Source organism: Arctopsyche grandis, chromosome 13 (assembly GCF_051622035.1).
Source record: "Arctopsyche grandis isolate Sample6627 chromosome 13, ASM5162203v2, whole genome shotgun sequence".
Classification (NCBI taxonomy): domain Eukaryota; kingdom Metazoa; phylum Arthropoda; class Insecta; order Trichoptera; family Hydropsychidae; genus Arctopsyche; species Arctopsyche grandis.
In genome coordinates, this window is record NC_135367.1 from 11,461,527 (window position 1) to 11,487,052 (window position 25,526).

Sequence of the window (25,526 nt, forward strand, 5' to 3'; positions counted from 1 at the left end):
TAACATTCTGTCTCGTCATGGAGACCCACCAGGAAGGCCTTACAGGTAATCCCAATGCGCCTTTCTGGCCAATTACAAATACAAATGCAGCATTATTTTATTACAAGTCGTTGAATTACGAGACACTGAAAAACTCCCAAATTAACGAGACATCTATGTATTGTACATAAATTTTATTGTACTTCAAATAGTGGTGACATAGTAGGTAGGAAGGATTTTTAGCCAATTTTTTTCCGGTAACCGTTTCAACAATGAAATCAGAGAAAATTGGCAAACTCTGATAGGAGACGATCAACCTGGAGTCACAAAGCCAGGTCTGACCAACAGCATACTCAGAAAAAATCATTTTAATTCGAGGCCCGGGCCAGGGATCGAACCCGGATACACATACTGGGGAAAAACCTCATAGCTGCGATATTTGTTTAAAATCTTACTTGTTTAATCAGTATATATTACAAACACTGAGCGAAGCCGGGTTAAAACCACTAGTTTTCTATAATTAAAAATAAAGAAAAACGTGCACCTGTTTTTGCACACATACACATTTGAACAAACATATCTTTCTGAACATTTTATCACATAAATTCAATTACCTCCAGTCGCAATAAAACAAAATTTAATATCCTTAGGATGAATAAAAAATGTCAAATATTAAGAGAAAAAAAGTTTAAAGTAATAAAATACTTTATTTTCTGATATTATAAAAATATTACATGTACATATGTCAAAAATCAGAGTCCTCACTCGGATGTCTGAAACAAGTTAAAAAGTTTAATTAAAAAATGTGCACAATAATAAAGTAAGATAATAAAATATAAAAGCTTACAATGTTTACAAACAGCCAAAGCGTGGTTTGTAGAATATAGGAGGTAGCTTTTCTAATATAGAAGCCGGTTCAACAACAACGACGGCACAATCAACATCACCATTTGCCTCAGACACCCATCCAGCTCCGACGAGATGCTGCATTGGAAAAATACATTTGTAAACATAAATCGCACTGTGATATAAAATAATATTGACGTGAATCAAACCTTGTATTTTTTTATAGTGTAAGAAACTTTCTCTTCGGATTTTGAACTGTTCCGCTTTGACTTCTTAGTCTCACGGATATTCTCGGAACATTCCTTAAATAAATAAATACATATGTATTCATCAACAATAACCATGTTTTTTCCAATTTACAATGAAAATATCGAATATGTTTTTACCGTGTTTTTGTTTATGACGTATATAGCAGAATCGTCATGAGCCATTACAATGTGAGGGAGAGTGGGATGGACTGAAATTCCTACAATTGGAAACAGTCGCGAGTGCCATCGGGTTCCCAAAGCTCTTTCGCTGTTCAAATTTTCACTCCATTTTGTAAATCTCAATTTTTGCAGATTGTATTCAACCAGCTGTAAAACCAAAACATTGTAATAAGAAAATGCAATATGTAAATATACTGAGTAAATATTTAATCAATACCTTCTGATTTGTATAAGCTATGATTAAATTGCTATTTTGACTATCGACAGCGAGAGCGCTAGGTGGATATTCATAACGTGGAAGTTGAGCTATAAAACTTGCACTTTTACTTTCTTCGTCAATTTCCCAAGCGCCTATATTACTATCCACATCGGCCAATATTAAATAAAAACTATTACGCTTTGTTATTTCAGAGATGTGTAAATGTGTAAGCATACAACTACTTAAAACTGAAATATATGAAACAATATGAGCACAAACCTTTATAAAAAATACATTACAACAAACAATATACAATGAAATACCTGATTTAGTATCTAAAGTAGAATTTATAGTAACGGCTCCATCGTTATGGATATATAGTATTTGAACTACGCCATCTGCTGATGCGATAATGAGAGTATTTGAATTCGGAGCAAATGCCATTTTATAAACGGATATACAATCGTCCGGCAACGGTACTAGTTTGCTTAAAGTAGGTGAACCATTTTCCTAATAAAAAAATAAACACATGTGGACTGAATATATATACAAAAATAAAAAATATCATTTTATGGTACTTATTGGTTATATGAAAGGAATTGGAGCATCGAGTATACATTCTAGCACATACGCCAGTTACATGAATGGGCTCTAGGTGTCGCAAACAGCTATAGTAAAGTGACAGTACACAAGTGGCACGTAACCATTGATTGACGTTACGTCGTGGTAAAGCTTGTCAACACATGGAAAGTTAATGTGGCAGAATGTAATGAATAACTGAATGTGATATTTTTCACCTCAGTTTAACCTATGCTCACTTGTTTTTACATTACACATATGTATTTTATTTCTGTATAATTAATATACTTTTCTGTTATATTTTCGACCATTGTGGCGTATTAGGAATTCCTGTAATGCCACAATAATCCAAACTTTAATTAATAATACGAAATTGAAACTTTAATTAATAATTAATTCATAGATATATAACTAAAAACACGTATTTTGGGCATTTTGCTATTGATGCTAAAATTCGTAAAATATGCGAATAGATGCTAAAATAACAAACAAAAGTGAAATTTGCATAAAATTTATAAAATTAATAGATAATTTCGAAGGGTTTTCCTATCCCTTTGCCCATTTATTATGTGAAGAAATTGAGGGGATAAAACAGAGCTTGCAGTTTACCATAGACGGTGTTTTTCCTGTCGAAACCAAGCAACTGTTTTTGTCTACTACTGTAAATAGTAGACAAAAGTGTGGATGCTGAAAGGTATTTTAGTAAATACAATATTACCGATCGTCACACAAATCTCAAAAAAGAATCTGTAGAAATAGGCTCCATGTTGAGTTTTAATAAATTTTAATTGGTATTATATTTTTATATTCAAATTTTTTGTCTTTGTATTTTTATATACATGTTTTTTTCATTGAAATTTTAATTCCAAAACATTTTAGAATTTTTAAGTTGTATATAAATTTTATTAAAATTCATCGAAATTTTTTATTATTTAAAATTAAACTCTTCATAAAAATAGATGCTAAAATTGAACATTTTTAATGCTCTAAAACGCTAAAATGCAAAATGAAAATGCTAAAATTGACAAAAATAGATGCCCAAAATACGTGTCTCTACATATAGGTATGTATAATAGAATTATCTGGGAAATGCGTTTTCGATTTTTAACAATATTGTTAGCGATTGCGTACCATTTACATACTGTCACTTTACTAAAGCTGCGACATCTATAAGCCATACATGTAACTAGTCTCTGTGTATGTAAGTGTAAGTGTATGTACTTGATGTTCAGATGCGCCCCTATAACCAATATATACCACATATTTTACATATGTGCATACCATTGAAAATTTAAATATTCTAAAATGGGTTTCAGTAGAGTATGCAATCCACTTATTGTTTGGAGAAATCGCATAGCATACAAGAGGTGTCTGTTGTGGAGTCGACAGTCGGACTATTAATTTGGGTCCTTCAGAGAGCTTCAAACGTCTTCCAATATTTACATTTTCACTCTCTACATCATTTGTTTCTTTCTCTCCATTGGTTTTACCGAATCCGTTCACGATGCCTGCATTTTCACACTCTGCATTCTCATCTTCTTGAATAGAATAGCTTGAAGGATTTGCCATGCCGAGTTGCCAAATTTCAATGCTGCTTTCATATCTAAACATACAACATTCATTGCGCACACATTCAACGATAAATACGATACAAATTTTAATTTAAAACATACCGCAAACAAATCATTTTAGATTCTTTGCAAAACGACACAGCATTGTACGGTAAAATTGGCGGGTATTTTATCAGAAGTTTGGGTGGAAAACTAGACATAGCCAGATAGCCATCGATTCCACCGGTGAATAGTTTGTTTTTGAACATAACCATTGCCCTGGAATTGATCACGAGTTAATATGTATTAAACACTGCATATATGATTCATTTTAAATGTTATTATAATATACCTAACGTCATGCTGATGAATATTCCTCTGTAAGTTTTTCACCCACTTCTCGACGTATTCATCTTCACCCTTGTGTTTCATTTTAACTTTAGCATAATTTACAATGTTAGGATCAACGCCGGTGCAATACAACGACTTTTGATCTTCAGATAGACAAATGGCCAACACATCAGCTTTATGTGTTTGCAATGATTCAATTTGTTCACCGACCCGTGCGTCCCAGAAAGTCAACCGTCCCCTAGAATCTCCAGATATGACGGTTAAATCGCTGGTGATTTCTACACACCAAACAATAGTTTCCTTATTCTTTTCGGCACGGCCTGTCGTCATTCTGTGCAAAGCCTGACCGGTAGCCACGTTCCAAATTCTAATCGTCTCTATTGAACCTGTTATCAAATCAATGGAAATATTAAATTTACAATACATATATGTAGGTGTAAAAAAGATTTAAAAAAAAAAATCATCACACCAGTTACGAGAATTTCTCCGGATACGTCAAATTTACAACACAGTATACGTCCTTCCTGTTTGTCAAATATTTTTTCGTACTGTATTATATCGTTATCTACTGAAAAAATGTTTATATATCCTTGTTCCGTCCCGACAGCAATTTTTCTAGCTGATTTAGTAACGTCGATACACCAAGCAGCATAGCCAGTAACCAGTAAGGAGCTCTTTATAGAAAGTGTTTTCAGATCCCATTCGACGACGGCTCCACTCAATCCTGTCGACAATAGTCTATCCTTGACCCAACACATGGCCTCGATAGATCCAGACGGCGTTCCAGGTATGTACCGAGACAATATTGGTACGCCGCGGAGATTCCATATTTCAATTGAGGCATTGTTCCTAAATGAAGGGATACGGATTAGTAAAGACAATAGAAGATAAAGGCGAAATTGTAAATGGTGAGTATTCAACCTAGAGAGGGCGAGCGTGTCTCCATCGGAATGAAGAGCTAAGCAGTGGATGGCAGCGGTTTTGGGCGAGTAAAAACGCACATGGTGAACCAATGGTGACATTTTTGATTGATCTCACTACAAATATGGAAGATATTTCCCCGAAAAGATCATTAGTGTACGAATGAATGGTTAGACACACCACGAGATAGTTTGACACTTATGATAGGTTATGTGTACTTGACATGTGTATTACGTGACCAGTGCTACCACACTAGTCATTTCAAGCCATTGCCGAAAATAATGAAAAAATGGTTCGGTGATTACTGGTCACAAAGTCACTAAAATCTCTATAACGGAACATGACCAGCATAACCAGCAGCGAGGTCTAGTGGTGAATGTTGAATTATTTCGTACTTGATGTTACGAGTTCGATTCCCCGCTAAGTCTCGTTGTTGGCCAGACCTTGATTTGTCTAGGTCGATCGTTTCTTATCAGAATTTGCCAATTTTTCTGATTTTCATTGAAGCGATTCCTGTAAAATTGGCGTTTCCTTCCCAATTTTCTGTTGCGAACCTTTAGTTATTGTTATATCTTAGGTTTCGCCATATTGCTCACCATAGATGTCTCTGTGGTTGTTTATCGAATATAAAATTCGTATTGTTACATGAAAGTTATTCATCGTTATTTATCGTATTAATACGATGTTTGTAATATATGTATACAGCAGTGGCGGACGGTGGGTGTTAATACCGGGTGTGCTGTGTATGCCGTAGGGCGTAGGGTATAAAATTAGCAATTAAAAAAAAATACTCGTTTTGCATTACAAAAATGTTTAATTTATTAGTTATTTATACATAAGTTCAATGCGACGTTTCTGAGACATAAACTTTTCAATCACGTCTGCATAGAATGTGTCTTTCTGTTTTAATTCCACCAATAACTTTTTTTCTATTGAAATTAAGCTAAGGCCACATAATCTATCTTGACCTTGCGTACCTCTATAGCAAGTTTTTATTCTTTTCAGCGCCGAAAAAGACCGTTCTGCTGAAGCTGTACTGCTTGGTATCGTTAATATTAATTCTCCCAGCTTAAACACCTCTTTAAAACCAGATTCGAGGTTATTTTTTGTCATGAATTGTATTAATTCATGAACAGGTTTCTCTGAAAATTCAGAGCTGGAATATAGCACAATGAGTTCGTTTTTCAATCGAATATAATCAAACAGTGATCCATAAAAATCTTTTAATTTATTAATTAAAACATTTGGAAAATTTTCTTTATATTCGTCATATTTATCATTACAAAGAAGGTGGAAATATTCTAATTTGGAAAGTGAAGAATATCTACATTCGACTTGTGCGATTATGCTATCAACTATTTTGAAATATAATTGACGAAATGAAGTTTTATCTTCTACTTCTGAATAATTTTTTAATCTTTGTGGCCTACGATCATGATCATCATTTTTTTCATTTAAATAATTATTCCATAACATTTCAAAATTATTATACCTTTCGTATTTCAGTTGCTGCAAAACATCATTAATTTTTTTACAACAATATAAAACGTCCGAAGATTTAGATTGAAGAATGTTATACAAAACATCAGTTATTCCAAACAGTTTTGAAAAAAATTGAAGAAGTTTAATTGTTTGAAAATCCTCTAAAAAGCCTAAAAACCCTCGTGCTTTTATAACAGTATCTGTGTCCCATAATTCACAATTTTCTATAACATGTCGAAAAAAAATATGTAAATTGACTTCTGTATTGTTGTACTGTGCTACTTAAACGAGATGTAAAATTCCACCTTGTGGGTGCTACAGAGGGAAGTCTTTTTGTCACAAATTCCTGTAAAGCGAATACTCTTTTGGAAGATTTTGAAAAGTATGTAGACAATCCATTTAAAGTTTGAAAAAATGATTTACTTTCTTTAATATCAGAAAGACCTTGCTGCAATACTAAATTCAATACATGAGCATAACAGTGTGTAAAAAGAGCAAAAGGATAAGCATTGAGGACTTTGGATTGCAAACCATTTACGTGTCCACTCATTACACTTGCTCCATCATAAGTCTGTCCAACCAATTTGTCTTGAATTTTAAATTCTTCAACTATGTTCACCATTAGAATAGACCATTAGATGTTTTATCAGCACTAACGTCTGTAAAACTAATAAACCGTTCATGTACATTGCCTTTACATACAAAACGTAAAACTGTTGAGAGCTGTGATTTTGTCATTATATCTGAAGTTTCATCGAGAATAATAGCAACAAAACTTGCTGACTCTACTTCATTTTTTATATGAACTTTAATAACATGAGAGATTGCTTCGATTATGTCATTTTGTATACTTGGAGAAGTACCACGAAAGGTAGTAGCAGTATTTAAATGAGTATCTAAAACAGAATCATATTCTCGAAGAGCATTTAGATATTCAATGTAATTGCCTTTGTTTACGGAATTACATGACTCGTCGTGACCTCGCAGGGACAGTTCTTGTTTTCCTAGATAGATTATTGCGTTAATAATTCGTTTTAAAACATCTCTATTTTTATTTACTTGTTCATTATGTCGACTTATTTCGGCTTTACGTTGACTGTCAATTAATACGTCGATTCGTTGTTTGCCAAACATTTGTATGGAAAGAAATGATTGAACGTGTGCCTGCGATCCTTCGTGTTTCTTCAGTGCTGCTGTCAAATGGTTGAGATCAGCAAATCCTTCTTTGTTCCACACATTAATATCTTTGGAGAACAATAAACATGGCCAGCAGAAAAGTTTGGATCGAATTTCACAGCCTGTAATCCATTCGAATTTTTTATAATTTGAAACGCAAAAATGTCTAGTGTAAACTTTTGTTTTTTCTTTATGCAAACTGGATAAATTTGGAAGAGACGGACACGGTTTCCCATCTTTAATTATTTTTAATTTTATCTCAAAACTTCTATTTGAAAACGGAATAGTTAAAATGTCTTGAACACTGTTAGCCATTATTAGTTATTAGAGGTAATAATATGACCATAAAAATACGAATGTGCGAAAAATTACGAGACCACGTGCCGCATCGCATTCGGTCAATTGCCGAGTGGTGCGGTGCGGTGCGGTGCGGTGCGGTGCGGTGCGGTGCGGTGCGGTGCGGTGCGGTGCGGTGCGGTGCGGTGCGGTGCGGTGCGGTGCGGTGCGGTGCGGTGCGGTGCGGTGCGGTGCGGTGCGCGGTGCTCTGAAGTCGTAGCACACCGTACGTCTTAATATCGCGAACAAACCTATACAAGCGAATATCCGCCTGCACACTCCAACCAAACCCACCAATTTGCTGCACGGCATAGGTATTCTCTCGTCGCGGCGCACAAACTACATCTAACATCACACAACACGCTGCAGACTGCACACCACACCATACACCATACATTTAGCGCACGCGGTAAATACACCATACACATCAATGCCTGCTTATACAACAACACATTATTTTGTATTAAAATACTACTTTATGTGGTCTTTGGTTTTCACGGGTGTGCGCCGCACACCTAGCACACACCCAATATACGCCACTGGTATACAGACCATAGATGTAAAATATTTAGATTTACATGTATCTATGTAATAATTATGTGGACCAGGAAGGCGCATTTGGAGTTTACCTGTTAAGCCTTCCTGGTATATTTGTATATATGTATGTAGGTGACACGACAACTCTTTCACAGATTTTCCGTAAACCGATGATGCGCTCCAGGCATTACGTATACGGCCATCTCTTTCTCACCCCGTCTGTTCACCATGATCTCGTTTACTCTGCCATTACGTATGCAGCCATCTCTTTCACAGACCATTTTTTCACCGATAACAGACGGTCTGTGAAAGAGATGGCCGCATACGTAATGGCATACGTAATGGTATATATAAATAAATCTGGCAGCCGAAAAGTCCATCATACTAACGAGAACTTGAGTGCCAAATAGTGTGTATTCGCGATTTTCATGGCAAAAATTGTCTTTGTGATCATCGCAATGTGACGAATAGTCCAATTAGCTGAAAAAATACTATATTGATATACCCGTTGAGTACTATTTGTGCTCTAATATGGTATTCTTGTTAACGGGTATATCAATATAGTATTTTTTCATTATTTTCGGCAGTTCTTGGAAAGATGCACTAAATTGCATTGAATAGTAACGCAATTTCGAAATGTGGAATTCTATTGCGTTAGTTCTCTTTGAGCATCTTTGAAAGTTTGGATGTCTCGAGAGTGCAAATATCTCGAAAGCATTTTGCCGGTCACCATTTTCGTGACTTGGAATGCTTAGTGTGGTAGCGCTGATCACGTATTACACATGTCAAGTACACATAACCTATCATGTGTCAAACTATCTCGTAATGTGTTTAACCATTCATTCTTACACTAATGATATTTTCGTGGAAATATTTTCCATATTTGTAATGAGATCAATCAAAAATGTCACCATTGGTTCACCATATGCGTTTTTACTCGCCTAAAACAGCTGCCATTCACGCTTAGCTCTTCATTCCGATGGAGACCCGCTCGCCCTCTCCAGGTTTAATACTCACCATTTACAATTTCGCCTTTATCTTCTATTGCCTTTACTAATCTGTATCACTTCGTTTAGGAACAGTGCTTCAATTGAAATATGGAATCTCCGCGGCGTACCAATATTATCTCGGTACATACCCGGAAAGCCGTTGTAGAATGGGATCTGAAAACACTCTCTGCAAGGAGTTCTTTATTGGTTACTGGCTACGCCACTTGATGTATCGACGTTATTAAATCAGTTATAAAAATTGATGTCTGCATGGAACAAGGATTTATAAACATTTTCTCAGTAGATAAGGTTATAATACACTGAAAAAGTATTTGACAAGGACGTAAATTTGACGTATCCAGACAAATTCTGGTAACTGGTATGATTTTTTTAAAAATCTTTTTTATGCCTTCTATATATGTATTGTAAAATTAATATTTCGTTTGATTTGATAACAGGTTCAATAGAGACGATTAGAATTTGGAACGTGGCTGACGTCAGGCCTTGCACAGAATGACGTCAGGTTGTGCCAAAAAGAATAGGGAAACGATCGTTTGTGTGTTAAAATCACCAGTTAAAATCATCGGTTTGTTAAAATCACCAGTGATTTAACTGTCATATCTGGAGATTCGAGGGGATGGTTGACTTTGTGGGACGCAGGAGTCGGTGAACAAATTGAATCGTTGCAAGCACATAAAGCTGACGTGTTAGCCGTTTGTCTATCTGAATATCAAAAGTCGTTGTAATCCACTGACGTCGATCCTAGCATTGTAAATTATGCTAAAGTTAAAATGAAGCACAAGGGTGAAGATGAATACATCTGGAAGTGGGTGAAAAACTTGCAGAGTAATATGCATCAGCACGACGTTAGGTAGATATATATAAAAAGTCAAAGCGGAACAGTTAAAAATCCGAAGATAAAGTTTCGTACATTATAAAAAATACAAAGTTTGATTCACATCAATATTATTTTATATCACATTGCGATTTATGTTTACAAATGTATTTTTCCAATGCAGCATCTCGTCGGAGCTGGATGGGTGTCTGATGCAAATGGTGATGTTGATTGTGCTGTCGTTCTTGTTGAAGACGCTTCTATATTAGAAAAACTGCCTCCTATATTCTACAAACCACGCTTTGGCTGTTTGTATACATTGTAAGCTTTTATATTTTACTATCTTTATTATTGTGCACATTTTTTAATTCAACTTTCTAACTTGTTTCAGACATTCGAGTGAGGACTCTGATTTTTGATATATGTACTTATAATATTTTTATAATATCAGAAAATAAAGCATTTTGTTACTTTAAACTTTTTTTTCTCTTAATATTTGACATTCTCATCCTAAGAATATTACATTTTGTTTTATTGGGACTGGAGGTGATTGAATCATCGGAGGACTTTTTTCTTCCAATTTATATTTACAACGCCAGCCAACCATTCCTATAAAGTTACGAGTTCATAGTTATTCGAAAAAGTTACAATTTAAACTATAATATAAAGCAGGGCTGTAGAGTCACTTCAAAATTTACCAACTCAGACTCCGACTTGAACTTGAATCGGTTTTTTTTTGTACAACATATAAAATTGTTATATTAAGAAAATAATATTACGGAAAAGAAATGTGCAAGAAAAGAGTATATTTGTTACTTTTAAAATTCGCTAGATAATTAATAAGTATTTTAAAGCAATAAAAAGTCACTATAAAAAAAATCTGACTTGATTTCAATTCACACTTTGGCACAGCAATACTAAATTTTGATTTAAAGACTGCAAAAGCCAAAAATCTGTAAAAATTGCGCATTTTTTTAAACGCTCATATTTTATAAACGAGAAGAAAGCAACAAAAATCATTGTCATAATTGAATTTAAGGGGTCAAATTTAGCACAGAGTGATTAGTCTGATGCATTATTTTTTTTTTTTTGCTCAGTGTTATTAGTAATAATAAAAATAGCGATTTTCGTAATATAGGTATAAGAAATTAAAGGAATATTAAAAAAATACTAAAAATTGACACGTAACCAAATTTATTGGATTATTGGTAATGAAATAGGTATGAATAAAATAAATGTACATATATATGTGTATGAATTTCATATACATACAAAAAATTTTAGGGTAAAAATGAGATTAAAAAAAAGAAAGATGTAGGAAACAATTGATTTTGGCCAGAACACATCAATTCAACGATTTTATTTATAATGTATTTTAAATTCGTGACTTTTAAAAATTAAACTCATTTTAGTTAGTGGATTTACTTCAATAAATTTGGTTGATACATATTACATATACTATTGGCTAAAGAAAATAATAAAAAGGAATCGGAGTCTGTTGTTTCTTTACGACTCCAACTCTGCGATTCCGTTTCTGACTCCACAGCCCTGACAAAAAAATCAAACATACCACTTGAAGTTTTTGGCAAGCTCCAGACGTCCTCCGATGAAATAGAGACATTTTTTTTCTGTAAAGGATGTTTTTTCATAGACTCTACAGCTGATTGATACTCTTCTGTCGAGATTCCTTTTATACAAATACAAACATTTAATATTGAAATACATCTTTTATCGCCAGTATCATACATATGTACATATGTATATGTATTACATACCTTTTCTAAAAGCTTCTTCTGCAATAAAATGACGATGGTTTTTAAAGAATCCCCAATTCTTTTCCCATTCTCTATCCGATGCTCTTTCCTTCATAACCAGGGATGTTCTGAAAGTATATTCAAAATATTCACCATGAAAAGTTGTTATAGATAAGTTGCTATGATTTGAATATTACAGTATTCCTTGTTCTTGCACATAATCTCGAAAGCCTCCTCGTCGAACTGCCATTTAATATTCGTTCTATTTCACAGTGCAAATTATTTCAATAAATGCTAAACTCTAGCATATCTTTTGCTTATTGATTTAACATGAATGTGTTGCTAAGCTTGTTACTACATACACACATTCATGTTAGACACACACACATATACTCTTTCAGATTTTAATTATTTATTTCGAAATGAAACAACATACATAAATGTATTTTTGTACTTTAGTAATGAATGTAACAATGGTTTACATATTGTAACAATGTGTATGCACATTTCATTTGATTCTTTATTCAATCTTGAGTGTTGGATGTGGACAAAGAAAAATTATGATGCATATAAATGAAATGAAAACCTTATGCTTGGATGGTTCCACGTTCTATTTTTGTTTGCAGACCAAAGCTACCTAATGATTAATGTTTTACTATGTATGTATAGTAAGTATTCTATATGTATGTATGTAATTTTATGAAGCTCAAACCCGACCCGACTTAAGACCCAGCCATTTGCTAGGGCGCAGACATACAGAGTGGTACGCGACACGTGTTTTTTTTTTATTATTGATAGTTTTGCACACGTAAAAAAACGCTAGATCTATGCTATGGCGATCCAGGCCAAACCTCACCCCCTGGAGTGTTTTCGGTGATATTTTATCCTTGTTTGACAGTGATCGACAAGTGGGATTCCCATATTTGAAGAAATATAGGAGAAACTTGTGGAAATAATAAGGACACGAGGATACGCCCATCACAGCTGGAGTCTATCCAGGCATGCCTTGCCATATGATTCAGTGTGTATGTGCCTTTACATTGTTATCTTTCATTTGAGCAGTTTTGTCAAAACCGCGATTGAAGACATACATAAACATCGATCGCTCGTCACATGTGCAATTATGTCATCACTCAAATTGTAATCAGCGTTTGAAATTTGAGCCTGATTTATCATAGCTTACTCATCTAACATTGGGCCTGGTATTGGAGATGAATTGTCGTTCTATTGTGATAGTCTCGAGCCCCGTATTAGATTGATTTAAATACGTATATGTACGTACGGAGCAGTATGACGAGGGTAGTGGACATCGTGGATAGAGTAAAGAGATTTAAATTGCAATGGGCGGGCCATGTGGCTAGAAGAATGGACGAGAGGTGGACAAAAAAAGTGCTAGAGCAGTACCCGAGATAATGCAAAAGGGTAAAAGGAAGACTGCAGGGAAGACGGGTAGACGAAATTTGGGAAAAATGTTTGGGGTGAGATGGATGAGAGTTGCGCAAAACAAAGACGAGTGGAAGCGTGTTGAAGAGGCCTTCATACAGCAGTGGATGGTGAGTGGCTGTAGTTTATGTACATACGTACATGGATTATTTTATATGCAGATCAACCATACAGTAATTAGTATGTATCAAGTAGAAAACCGACGTTAATATCGTTAAGAAACTTAACAGGTGAATTCAAGATGGCGGATGAATTTCGCCAACATTTCCAAATAGAATTATTTAGAAATTAAATAGAAAGCAGGTATCAAAAAAATGTAGCTAATCCAAACGAATCCTAGATCACTACCCTACCCTACACTACCCACATCACTACCGCCGAGGATTTCGAGTTTTGTAAAGGTGTGTTTAGACTAATATATCTTGCAACAATATAAAATAAACAAAAGAAGTCTGTTAATGAATGTATTTTTCCAAAACTAGTTCAATCTTCTTCATTGTTGTTAAATGGTAATGCTCCCAATCGAAATGCTAAACCACAATCTAAAGTACTCAGCAGCTAGGAATTTCCATCGGGAAATTCTGCTATGGTTATAAATTCAATAATTCTGGTGTGAACCAGTCTTTATAAACGTTGACAAATAAATTACACGGATTACATGTTCATTGCATTTTTTTTCAATGCTAACTGAAAAGTCTTAGCGGTCAGCATTCAAAGGGTTAACACACCATAATCAGTTAGGTGATCCTAGTTGTATTATTCGCTGTCTTTTAAGGCCACAATAAATGTTTCATTTTGACCAAGTTTAATTTTACCGTCTATTATTAAAAAATTGCATTTGATAAAACAATTTGTTCGACAAAAAAAAAATAGTCGAGAGATTTGTCTCTCGTAGCTGTGTAGCTACTCTCGTGACTAGAGACTCTCAGATACTTAATCTTTTAATCTCTAAGTTACTCGGAATAAAATTCCACATTCTGGCATTATAAAGGAGACAAGGATCTTGGTTGTCGCAGGATCTAAGCGATCGAGGAATTGAGGTGATAAGAGAACATAATAGAAGTGTTGACACGGTTGTGGCGGTCACGTTGTCCTCGGCGTACGATTAATTACCGGTAGGTGCAAGAGGGGCCGCGGCCGGCTAGACTAGAGGGGCGGAGGGCCACAGCCCCTAAAGCACAACTGTCACTGCTGCAACACCCCCATACACCCCCACAACACCTAATCGCACAAAAACCTCACGTGCGCCCACCCCTATCACCCACATCACCTTTCTCATCTCTTTCATCGATTCATTCTAATTCCAAATCATCAGAAACATGCATCATCTCGTTTAGATCTCGGTCAATCGACTTCTTGCTGCGGTGAAAGCACCCACGAAAACCAACTCAACATAAACATTATTAAGTACATACTTTCCATACTATTTTAAACTTGGGTTGCATAATACATGTAGTCAAAACTTGTTATAACCAACTCATAAGGAACGATTAAATAATTACGTTACACGCAATGAAGATTATTATATATATAAAAACGGACGCGATGTGACTGTGGAGACACAGCCAATTAGAGTCGGATGGTCGAGGAGACGCGGGGAAGCGTGGTAGCGGGGTGGTAGGGAAGGGGAGGGGGGTGGAGCGTCATGAGTAGAGGTCGGAATCTGAAGGGGCCGAAAACGTGCCGCCTATTGTTCCATTGTTGTAAATCATTTGTAAAAAAGGTTCGGCAAACCTTAAACAATGCATTTACAATCTTTGAACAATAAACAGCCCCTTCAGATTCCGGTCTCTAGTCATGAGACGTCAGGCCGAGCGACGTCAGGCATGTGCGACGTCAGGCCGAGCGACGGGTGACACATACAAACATCCACGAAAACACACACACACACACACACACGCACACACACACACACACGCACACACACACACACACACACACACACACACACACACACACGCACGCGTACACACACACACACACACACACACACACACACATTCATTCACCATTTCGAACGGGTTGGATCGGTGAGCGTGTAATGCTTGCACTCAACTTTTTACGATTAGTAATACGAGCGCCTATAAATAACCTTACATTATATTTATCTATAAAATAAAACTTTATTTTAAATATCAAAAACCGTTTTCTTATTTAATACGAACAAAAAGATTTAACTTAAATTTAAAGGAGAATATTGTCATTTTCGTTGATAGGTGAATAGCGTCCCTCTTTGAAGCGCTCGTTCGCATTTTAAATAAACATTCATAGAAAAAATCCCCGATATTACCAATCGCGTTTTGGCTCCCCCTCAATCTAGCGACCAGGATTATCTGCCCCCTGCCCCCTAAGCTACGGCCTTGTTGGAAGTTTTAAATGTCACCTGGGGAGCTTTCATGATTATTTTTAAAATTACAGATTTGTAACATATTTTATTACTCTAAGGCAGAGCATCTTAACCTGTGTGCCACGGCAGCGTAGAAGCGTATAGCACCATATTTATTTATTTATTTTATTAATTTATTTTTTTACATACATATATACCAGGAAGGCCTTACAGGTAAACCCCAATGCGCCTTCCTGGACAATTACAAATTACAATTACAATGCAGAATTTTTATTACACGTCGTTGAATTACGAGACACTGAAAAACTCGCAAATTAACGAGACATCTATGAATTGTACATACATTTTATTGTACGTTAATCAGATTCAAATAGTGGTGACATAGTAGGTAGGAAAGATTTTTAGCCAACTTTTAAACGGGAACCGTTTTAACAATGAAATCAGAGAAAATTGGCAAACTCTAATAGGAAACGATCGACCTGGAGTCACAAATATCCACGTCTGACCAGCAGCACTACAGATGTACTCAGAAAAATACTTTTCAATCGAGGTCAGCTCATGGGATCGATCCCGGCGCCTCTCGACGCTAAGCAGAAGCTTAACGACCGAGCTATGCTGCTGGCTATATATGTAGATTTAACGCGTGCGAGCGAGATGCGTGAAAAGGTTGCGATGCTCTGCTCCAAGGCAGTACATTAGATTATTTTTGTACATTAAGTACCAAAATTTTTCAAACGTAGCAGGACGTAAAATACAATAAGATAAGACATATATTTTTAGTTTTACATAGATACATACGTGCTAAGTTCTAACAATTTATCAAACATATATATGTAGAGACATCTAGAGACATCTATGGACAATCAACAAATTTTTTGATACAAGGTAAATTTGCGAGAAATACATTATATATGTAGGTAGCATTTTATAAGATTCAACAAATTCGAGATGGTGATAATTCGAATTTTCGAGAAACTGAGGGGGAGGATACCAATTTATTGGATCCGTCACAACAATAAGCTAGAAAATTTAGAAAATTCTAACAGGAGACGGTTGATCTCTGTTTTTAATAACCACAATTTCTCTCCAGCATCGTATTTGGTTAGGACTCAACAAAACTAAAATTTTAGCTTGACAATATTGTATGAAGTAAGATTTATTTTCAAACTAATGTTGTACCCGATGAATTATCATCGCATAGGTGTTAGCATATTAAGTTATTAAATAAAAAAAAATTAAAAGAAATGTGTCGGTCCTGTTTTATTTTTCATTCATTTACAATTTTCAGAATTTGTACCCGATATAATTAAACAATTTAATTTTAATTAATTTTTTCGACGCTTTTAAATATATTTAATTAAATATTTATATTTAATTGTTTAATATGAAAAAAAAGGTAAAAACTACCTACATATGTACCTATAAACAATATAAAACACCAATAGAAAAATAAATTCATAAATTAAATTGGATGGCGGTAAACGCTTAGAGACTTAATGCCAGAGGAAACTTTGGTAGCAAACAGTATACTACATACATATACATATATAGAAGCTATTTTCTTTTATTATTATATTCGTATACGTTTTGACAGTGGTTTAGCCGTGGCGTACATATGTATGTATGTGTTACACCGAATCCATGAAATTGTCTATTACAAGCATTCGGCAAGAGAATTGCCGAATGCGTGAAAAATGCAAGCACGTTGCCCAGTTCACGGATTCCGTAAATTCTTTGCCGAATGCGTGAACTGAACAGCGTGTTATATTATAACCATGTGTCAAAGTGACAGCTGAATAAGGATATTTAATTTACATATTATTATGTATAATATGACTACATACATATGTTTCACTGTTAAAATATTGATCAAAATGTATAAAAATGGCATTAATTTATGTATAAGTCATATGAGATGATCGAAACATATGTATGTAGTCATTTATTTATTAATTTATTTTATTCTAAACATACCATTGTGGCATAACAGGAATTCCTAAAGCGCCACAATGGTCAAAAACATAACACAAAAAAAAAAAACAAAATAACAATTAAAGACAAATCAATACACAACGAAAATAATACACCCATCAATTATACATAATAATATGTAAATTAAACTAAATTCAACATCCTCATTCAGCTGTCACTTTGACATTTGTCCACGCTGTCCAGTTCTAAAAAACAACACCGGAGCGCTGCTGTCTATTTGCCGACTCCATGCTTTGAGCAGACAAATTCTTGCCGAATACACGCATTCGCCAAAGAATTTGCCAAATCCGTGAACTGGGCAACGTGCTTGCATTTTTCACGCATTCGGCAATTCTCTTGCCGAATGCGTGTAATAGACAATTTCACGGATTCGGTGTAACATATGTACATATGTTGAATCTAAACGACTATTATAGTACAGTGAGCGTTATCTCAGACAGACATACAGACAGACAGACACACAGAATAGCGGTATTATATACAGATATGTTATTTAATACAATAAACATTGTGTTTATATACAAATATGCAAACGTATTTACATATGTACATATGTATGTATATACAGAAAACATTTTTTACTTCTATTTATTATAGTCAATATTTCAGAGACCATAAAGATTCAATTCAATTCATACGAATTGCTTATGAGTAGGCAAATTTAATATTTAAATATATGTGTGTATACTGAATATAAATGGTATTTATATATTATAATATACATATTTATGGTTTCGCAGGTGTGTGTGTGTGTGTGTGTGCAAAATAAAGAGGCTGCCACTATTCAATCGCAGACAAAGAGTGGATAAGATAACAGACGATAAATATTAATATGACGCGGTGTTGTTTGTTGTCTGTCGGGCTGGTTGGGGGATGGTCGGGAGGATGGGGGCGCCGCTGAGGGGGTGGAGCCTCCCTGTCTAGTCGAACGCCCCCCATGCCCCCTGTCTAGCCGTTCGTCGGTGGAACCTAGGAAATGTACACACCATAACACAATACTTGCTAATGATTATGCTTTTCGCCTTTTCGATACACCAGCCGCCGGCGGTTTTTCCAGCTTTTCCTTTGATCACTTCTCCATGGAAAATCACCTTGTGCACGAACCGGACGCTAATACCTATCTTCGCCGGGAGGAAAAATTGAGCTGGAAGCTTGTTTGCGCACCCTCTGATTTTTTTTCCAACTATTTGGGTCAACGATTCCTTCAGAAAATTCAGTGTACTCGAAGTATACATAATAAGAAGAAGAGATTGAAAGAAAATAAAGTAAAAATACATAGCTAAGCGAGATAAAAGGATAAAGTGGCAATTGATGGGACATGCAACTAGATAAATGGATGGCAGACGTATAAAAGAGGTGCTCGAACGATGTCTATGAAGTTGAATATAAATAAGGAAGATCGAAACAATGGATGGAAGTATCGAAAGATTGAAATTAATGGATGGGGGGTTTGAAAGACTTTCAGTATATTAGGAGGAGAATGATGATTTAATATTAAAAAAAAAAACAAAATGAACTGAATTATTCGGATGATATACGACCTTAATATGAAAAATACATACATATGAACATTTGTATAAACTTGCAAAGGTTCATTAAAGTTTTTCGTTACTTTAATCATTTCTAATGGATATTTAAAAAAAATGCTAATAAAAATGTATAGTCATTTCCATTTTGAAAGAATACATATAGTGTTTCATTGGAAAAACATTTTGGCGTTTTTCATTGTTAAAGGTACGTTTACATTATTCATTATTGCACAGCTCGGTTCAGTACTGCACGGAAAAAACTACTTCTATTCATACTATACAGCACCGCTCGTTTTCGGCACGTTCATACTTGTTTTGGATGAGCGCTAAGAAAAATTGGCTTACATATATTATATACTAGTATTTTTACCTGGCTTCGCTCGGTATTTGTAGCATAAACAGCGTAAACATGGCCAATCTAATACTAAACATTTTATTAAATTTATTTGAATAGTTTTATTTTTTTTTTCATTAAATTGACCGTCACGGAATCTACGACCCAAAAAAAGAAAACATACAAACAAAAATACATACAGAGCGTGACGATATGGAGCATTATTGCTTATGTTGTGTCGTCGAGTCAATATTGTCACAATATGACGTTTCTGAAAATATTAATATGCATATGGCTACACTCTTATAAGTACGGGTGCACTCGCTACTATGACGTCACGTCATGCGTGAATATTTTCAGTGGCCAAAGAAAAGCAGTTTTGCTTGATACGTTTCGGTGATATGTCGGTTACTGCTGATTCAGTACATCACGGAACGTATGTATGTGTCCATATAAAATTTACATAGGTTTTTGAGCTTTTTTTCCATTAGAATAATATAATACTATGATTACTGACCAAATTAAATTAAATTGTAAAATAGAAAATGATCAGTAGATCAGTAGCTATTAAAATAGATATAAGATGTATTGTGAACATAATTTCGTAATAATAAAAAGCATTTAAAAATCAAAAATCAAATATAAAATGTACAAAATAATATTTTTCGTACTGCTGTTTACGTACAGTTGCCGGTTTGAGCTGTACTGGTATAAACGAACCTGAAAAATTGTGTAAGCTGAAAAGCTTGATCGTTTTTCCATTCCAATAATTTGATTTAAAGGCATATGTATGTTAAATTAGAATTTTAAAAGCATATCTCATACATACATACATATGTATTATAACAAAGCAAACCTGCACGAAAAAAAAAACCATTTCTTATCGATTTTAAGTCATATCAAATAATTGTTGCATTAATTTTTATAGGCCATTTTTCATCATATAATGAATTGAGATTGATATAAGGTTGCGTCAGAATTTCCACAGTTAATTAGCTGCTTTTTCTCCGAAAACGGATAGCTCTAATGAGCACTCCAACGGGCGGTATGCTTATCATTGCCCATTTCATTAATGTACACTTTATTTTAATATATTCCACTGGCGGATTTATTTTATCATTAAAAAGGGATGATGTCATTTCCATGTCGCATAAATGTCACCTCTGTCATGTCATATGATCGATAAAAAAGTCTGGGTCAAATGAGTCGGCTCAATTGTAGTGCGGGCAAATCATTCACTCGCATACACCCCAATATCGATAACGTATAATTTTAATTTTAAATTATTTATTGATATGTGGCACAGTTCTAAAACGGCGCATATATTTTCCAAATCGTGAGTAAATGTATTGAAAAAAAATACTTGATATTTAATTATTAATAAGAATTTGAAAAAAATCAATTGTTTTTTATTAGCATTATTACTTGTTGGATCGAAAACGTCACTAAAAGCGGGCATTGACGGAGACATCTGTCAACAGACTTTTGTAGGATCTCTGGCTACGAAATTTGTCGTAGCTACGTACGCCATTTCTGATCGTACGAGAGATATATCGAGATTCAATTCTCACGATTTCGTTTCTGAGAAACTTTTATGTAACAAAAAAATATTATACAATATATATATATATATATATATATATATATATATATATATATATATATATATATATATATATATATATATATATATATATATATATATATATATATATGTATATATATATATATATATATATATATATATATATATATATATATATATATATATATATATATATATATATATTATGGAATCATGTTGACAAAAATTCCTTTGTTACATATTATATCTACGTATCTAATATATTAATTATACTACGTATCTAATATAATAATTTCGATAGAGACTTTGTATGTATGTATGTATGTTTGCTTGGGTCGTAGATTCCGTGACGTTCAATTTAATAAAAAAAACAAATGAATATTCAAATAAATTTAAATAAATTAAACTGTTCAAATAAATTTAATAAAATGTTTACTATTAGATTGGCCATGTTTAAGCGGTTTATATTACAAATACCGAGCAAAGCCGTGTAAAAACACTAGTATAATATAATCATAAAGCTAATTGTTAAGAAAAGAACATATTGGGATTGGTAAACGAACAATCTTGCACATTGTAATCGCGCACACGACAATCGTTGCCACGAAAATCGCGAATACGGAATATCTAACAGTCGAATTCTCGTTAATGTGTAAGTTCACGCGCATGGCTCTCGGCGGGTAGAATTTTTGAGTGCCAGATATTCTATAGTCGAGATTTTAGTGACGTGAGCGAAATTGTCATGTTTGAAATAGTTGAAATAATACCAATGACGACTCGTCCATATGGGCTGCGGGCTGCAGCCCTCTCAGTAGAGTACAAATGCATACTATTTTTGTAGTTCGTATGGGCTGCAGGCTGCAACCCTCCCAGTATAGTATATATGTATGCATGTTTTTCTTTGGATTTGATCACCGATATGATCAACTAGCATCTACAACCCAATTCATCTCTGCAGCCTCCCCACTATGAATTCTCACGAACTGCCACTGCACCAAGTATTGTAATGTCCGGTCAATTATAAGAAAAATATTTTTTAAAAGATAGTGACTATTTGTATAAAATCAAATATTGCGCTGCTGAATAAATTGCTCGTCGTTGAGAAACGGCTACGACAGACAAATCACAAAGAAATGTCCCAGTATAACAAAATAGAAAGACTCGCTGCTCACGATAGCTATGTATTTTATCTATTTTATAATATAAGCTTAAAACCATAGTAAAACACTTGTGAAGAGTCTCGGTGATTACAACAAAATGTCTATACCCTTCAGGTATAAACACAGATTACCTAAACACAATCTGCTTTAGGTCATCGACTTTAGAGAGTCTTTAATTAATATTATGTATTAGATGTATTAAGAGCATTTATAATAATTGTAAATAGGTTTTTGAGCTCTTTTTCCTAGTACGCTGTACATATTAACATTATAATAATATAATACTATGATTAATAACAAAATTAATTTAAAATTGTAAAATAGAAAATGATCAGTAGATCAGAAGCTATTAAAATACATATAAGATGTATTGTGAACATAATTTAGTAGTAATAAAAAGCATTTAAAAATCAAAAAATAATATAAGCTTATCAGAAATTTTACCAAAAACAAAACCAAACTGCAGTTAATAGATTTGTAACTGGCTGTAACAAAATATCCAGTTAATTGTTTAGTGAGATTTAAAATCCCCGAAAGACTCGCTCACCCACTACCCACTCGCTCGTCGCTACGACAAATTGCCCAACTAATGTTAATACATAACTATGAAACTGACTCTCGACGTTTGGTGAAATATGTAGTAGTGAATTTGAATACGCCCCTAAAAATCTCGACAGCTTTATTTCTAAAATCTTTGTAAGACTCTTTGGCATGGCGAGTTTCAGAACAAATCAAGAGAAACTTGGGTTTTAATGCTACATGCATATATGTATGTATGTATGTATGTCTTGTATGTGTGTAGTGCGAGTCGATAGTTGAGTGTTATTTTCAAATTATCAGAGAGTAAACTGTCGAATGAACACGAGTCAAGGGATGGTGTGGGTATTTTTATTGGTTTTTGAACGAGCTCTGGTCCGAAAGCCACTTGATGGAAAGCGTTGGAGTCGACAATGGCGTTTGGGTCTCTTTAGGGCTCGTCTGGAAAGTGCGACCTACCCCCCCCCTCCCCTCTCCTGTCTGGAATCCCCCTCCGATTCCAGGATGGACACCTTCACCTAAGCTCGTTCGCTTTGACTGTTTGTGAGAGAAAATCGAGCTTTGATTTTTACGACCTTGCTGGAAGTTCTTTTGTACTTTCATTGTATTTATACGAATATTTTAAAATGACCTTTTTCTATAGAAAATGCTCGAATAAGCGCTTTTAAAATATGCTTTTATCACGTATTGTATACGTGTTCGTTTTTTTCCATGTATTTATATTGTAATATAAGGTCGTAGTTGAAAATTGCCTCAAAATTAGTTTTTCGTGATAAAATCACATATACACATGTGTTTGTGTAGGTACGTATGTACGTATAATTTAAAAAAATAGTAAAATTCAAATACAAAATAATTACTTTTTTTATTGTGCTACAGCCAAGTATTATATATTACTTGTCAACTATTACTTACGAAATATGTATATAAGGGATTTATTTAATTAATAAAGGCACATCAGAAGAGTCAAATTGAACTACTCTAATTTATTAGAAAATTAAAATAAAATAATTTAAATGCGGATTAATTCATAAAAGTTTTCGAATGACATGTTCGTATTATATGACGGCTCTCTAGGGAGCGTCATAAGCGATTGGGATTAAAACCATTATACGAAGTACATATACATATGTACATATATGGACATAAATCAGGATTATTAAATATATTCGACAATATTTTATCTTTTTTGAAAGAAAATTATTCCAATATTTTAAATATTAAATAAAAACTACAAAATAAGTTTTTCGATATTTAATTCCATGTAACTGTAAAAACGTAAGCAGAGGAAACTTAAGCAGTAGACCATGAGTTTGTTCATTGGTTAAGGTGCAAAACATACAGTGGTACGAGGTAAGTATTTTTTTTTTTAATAGTTTTGCATATGCAAAAAAAAGCCAGCACGCCTAATCTATGCCATCGTGATCCTTGGCAAAACTCACATCCTGGAGTGTTTTTAGTGAATTTTTTCACTTGTATTGACATATATTTGACAGCGATGGATAACGGTGATTGCCATATTTGAAGAAATGTAGAAGAAACTGAAATAATAACACCATACGAACTAACAATGACATGAAGATACGCCCTCACAGCTGGAAACAACGTGCACGTCCCATGCCACACTTTACAGTGTTTATATAAAAATACTTGTTAAGTGTGTACATATGTAGAGATATGTATGTACACGCTAACTGCACGACGAATAAACATATTTATGTATGTAACTTTTAAAGTGTACCTTATCCATTTTTATTTGCATAATAATGTACAATTAAGTAATTTTAATATCATATTTGCATGTTTTAAAAAAATAAATCCAAAAATTTAATCGAATAGCTAGCCAATTTATTGAATTGGCTCACACTATACATACATCACATCACACTGCTGGCAAGAAACATCTCGAAAGACTCACTTCTATTCTATTTTACTTCTACTTAACACACACACACTTGATTTTTTAGTTTTACAATTTGAAATTTAGAATTTAAACTATTTAATTAAATCTTGGAGCCGTTAGGGCCGGGCCGCACCGTGCAACTTTGTCGGCCGACTAGTTGCGCGACATGAAAAAATGTATGGAAATGTGTGCGACAAACAAGTTGACGGGTGTGGCATGTCCCATCTACCTGCATGCATTGGTCTGGTCGCCCTCAACCAAGTCGCAAGGTGCGGCCCGGCCCCTACAGTTGATAGTGGCATTAGTCAAAACATTAAATATAATTAACAATATTTAAAAATACTGGTGGCTTGTAATACGTTTATTCTGCTTTTACTGGACATATCGAATTAAAACAAGTGATAAAAATTTGTGAATTAAGTCAAACTGAGTTGTCAGAAAATTGGACTCACGCCACTTTCAAATACTATATCGGCTCATTTAGAGGATATGTACCAAAGGAAAAGTAGATTCAATTCAAGATCAACGATGACAGTTTCCTACTCGTTTACAGGACGGGTCTACCTCACGGGACCGAAAGTGAAAGGTCGAAAAAGCAAATATCGGAAGGCAAAGAAGGCAAAGTCGAAAGATAAAAAAAAGAGTGCATGGTAAACGGTACTAAGTATATATAATATATATTAGTGGCATGCGGTGAAATTATCTCTCTTTTTGTCATACAGCCTTGTTTAATG

The 25,526-nt window shown here is 34.3% G+C and overlaps 3 protein-coding genes and 2 long non-coding RNA genes across 17 annotated transcripts in view; 2 read left to right on the forward strand and 3 right to left on the reverse strand.

Moving 5' to 3' along the window:
* LOC143921171 (uncharacterized) overlaps positions 1–25,526 on the forward strand; it is an 895,047-nt gene that overhangs the window by 233,196 nt on the left and 636,325 nt on the right. The gene's annotated exons all lie outside the window — the stretch shown is intronic.
* LOC143921164 (uncharacterized) overlaps positions 1–25,526 on the reverse strand; it is a 754,379-nt gene that overhangs the window by 232,078 nt on the left and 496,775 nt on the right. The gene's annotated exons all lie outside the window — the stretch shown is intronic.
* l(3)72Dn (UTP4 small subunit processome component l(3)72Dn) lies at positions 653–5,171 on the reverse strand. 4 transcript variants are annotated; one of them, XM_077444286.1, is made up of 11 exons: positions 4,854–5,171; positions 4,402–4,781; positions 3,934–4,318; positions 3,705–3,860; positions 3,313–3,634; positions 1,776–1,962; positions 1,471–1,700; positions 1,212–1,400; positions 1,035–1,127; positions 827–963; positions 653–752 (listed from the first exon to the last, which is right to left on the reverse strand). In XM_077444286.1, the coding sequence occupies exons 1-10, from the start codon at positions 4,952–4,954 to the stop codon at positions 832–834; spliced, it is 2,175 nt and encodes a 724-aa protein (XP_077300412.1). In that variant the 5' UTR covers positions 4,955–5,171; the 3' UTR covers positions 653–752; positions 827–831. The 4 variants fall into 4 exon arrangements, with proteins under 4 accessions (XP_077300412.1, XP_077300414.1, XP_077300413.1 ...); XM_077444288.1 differs by having other exon boundaries at positions 4,219–4,318; positions 4,854–5,111; XM_077444287.1 differs by having other exon boundaries at positions 4,219–4,318; positions 4,402–5,062.
* On the forward strand, positions 9,130–10,688 carry LOC143921172 (uncharacterized). Of its 7 annotated transcripts, none has more exons than XR_013261405.1 (5): positions 9,130–9,388; positions 9,461–9,752; positions 9,832–10,244; positions 10,393–10,529; positions 10,600–10,688. It is a non-coding gene; the product is annotated as an uncharacterized LOC143921172 (long non-coding RNA). The 7 variants fall into 7 exon arrangements; XR_013261406.1 differs by having other exon boundaries at positions 9,138–9,388; positions 10,393–10,516; positions 10,600–10,683; XR_013261407.1 differs by having other exon boundaries at positions 9,138–9,388; positions 9,461–9,745; positions 10,600–10,683.
* Positions 10,325–25,526, reverse strand: part of LOC143921169 (uncharacterized) — a 194,605-nt gene continuing 179,403 nt past the window's right edge. For all 4 annotated transcript variants that reach the window (XM_077444340.1, XM_077444339.1, XM_077444341.1 and 1 more), the window contains 3 exons: positions 11,984–12,090; positions 11,779–11,895; positions 10,325–10,817 (listed from right to left, as the gene is read on the reverse strand). In XM_077444340.1, coding sequence (XP_077300466.1) covers positions 10,714–10,817; positions 11,779–11,895; positions 11,984–12,077 — 315 coding nt within the window. In that variant the 5' untranslated portion in view covers positions 12,078–12,090 and the 3' untranslated portion in view covers positions 10,325–10,713. The remainder of the gene's footprint in view (positions 10,818–11,778; positions 11,896–11,983; positions 12,091–25,526) is intronic.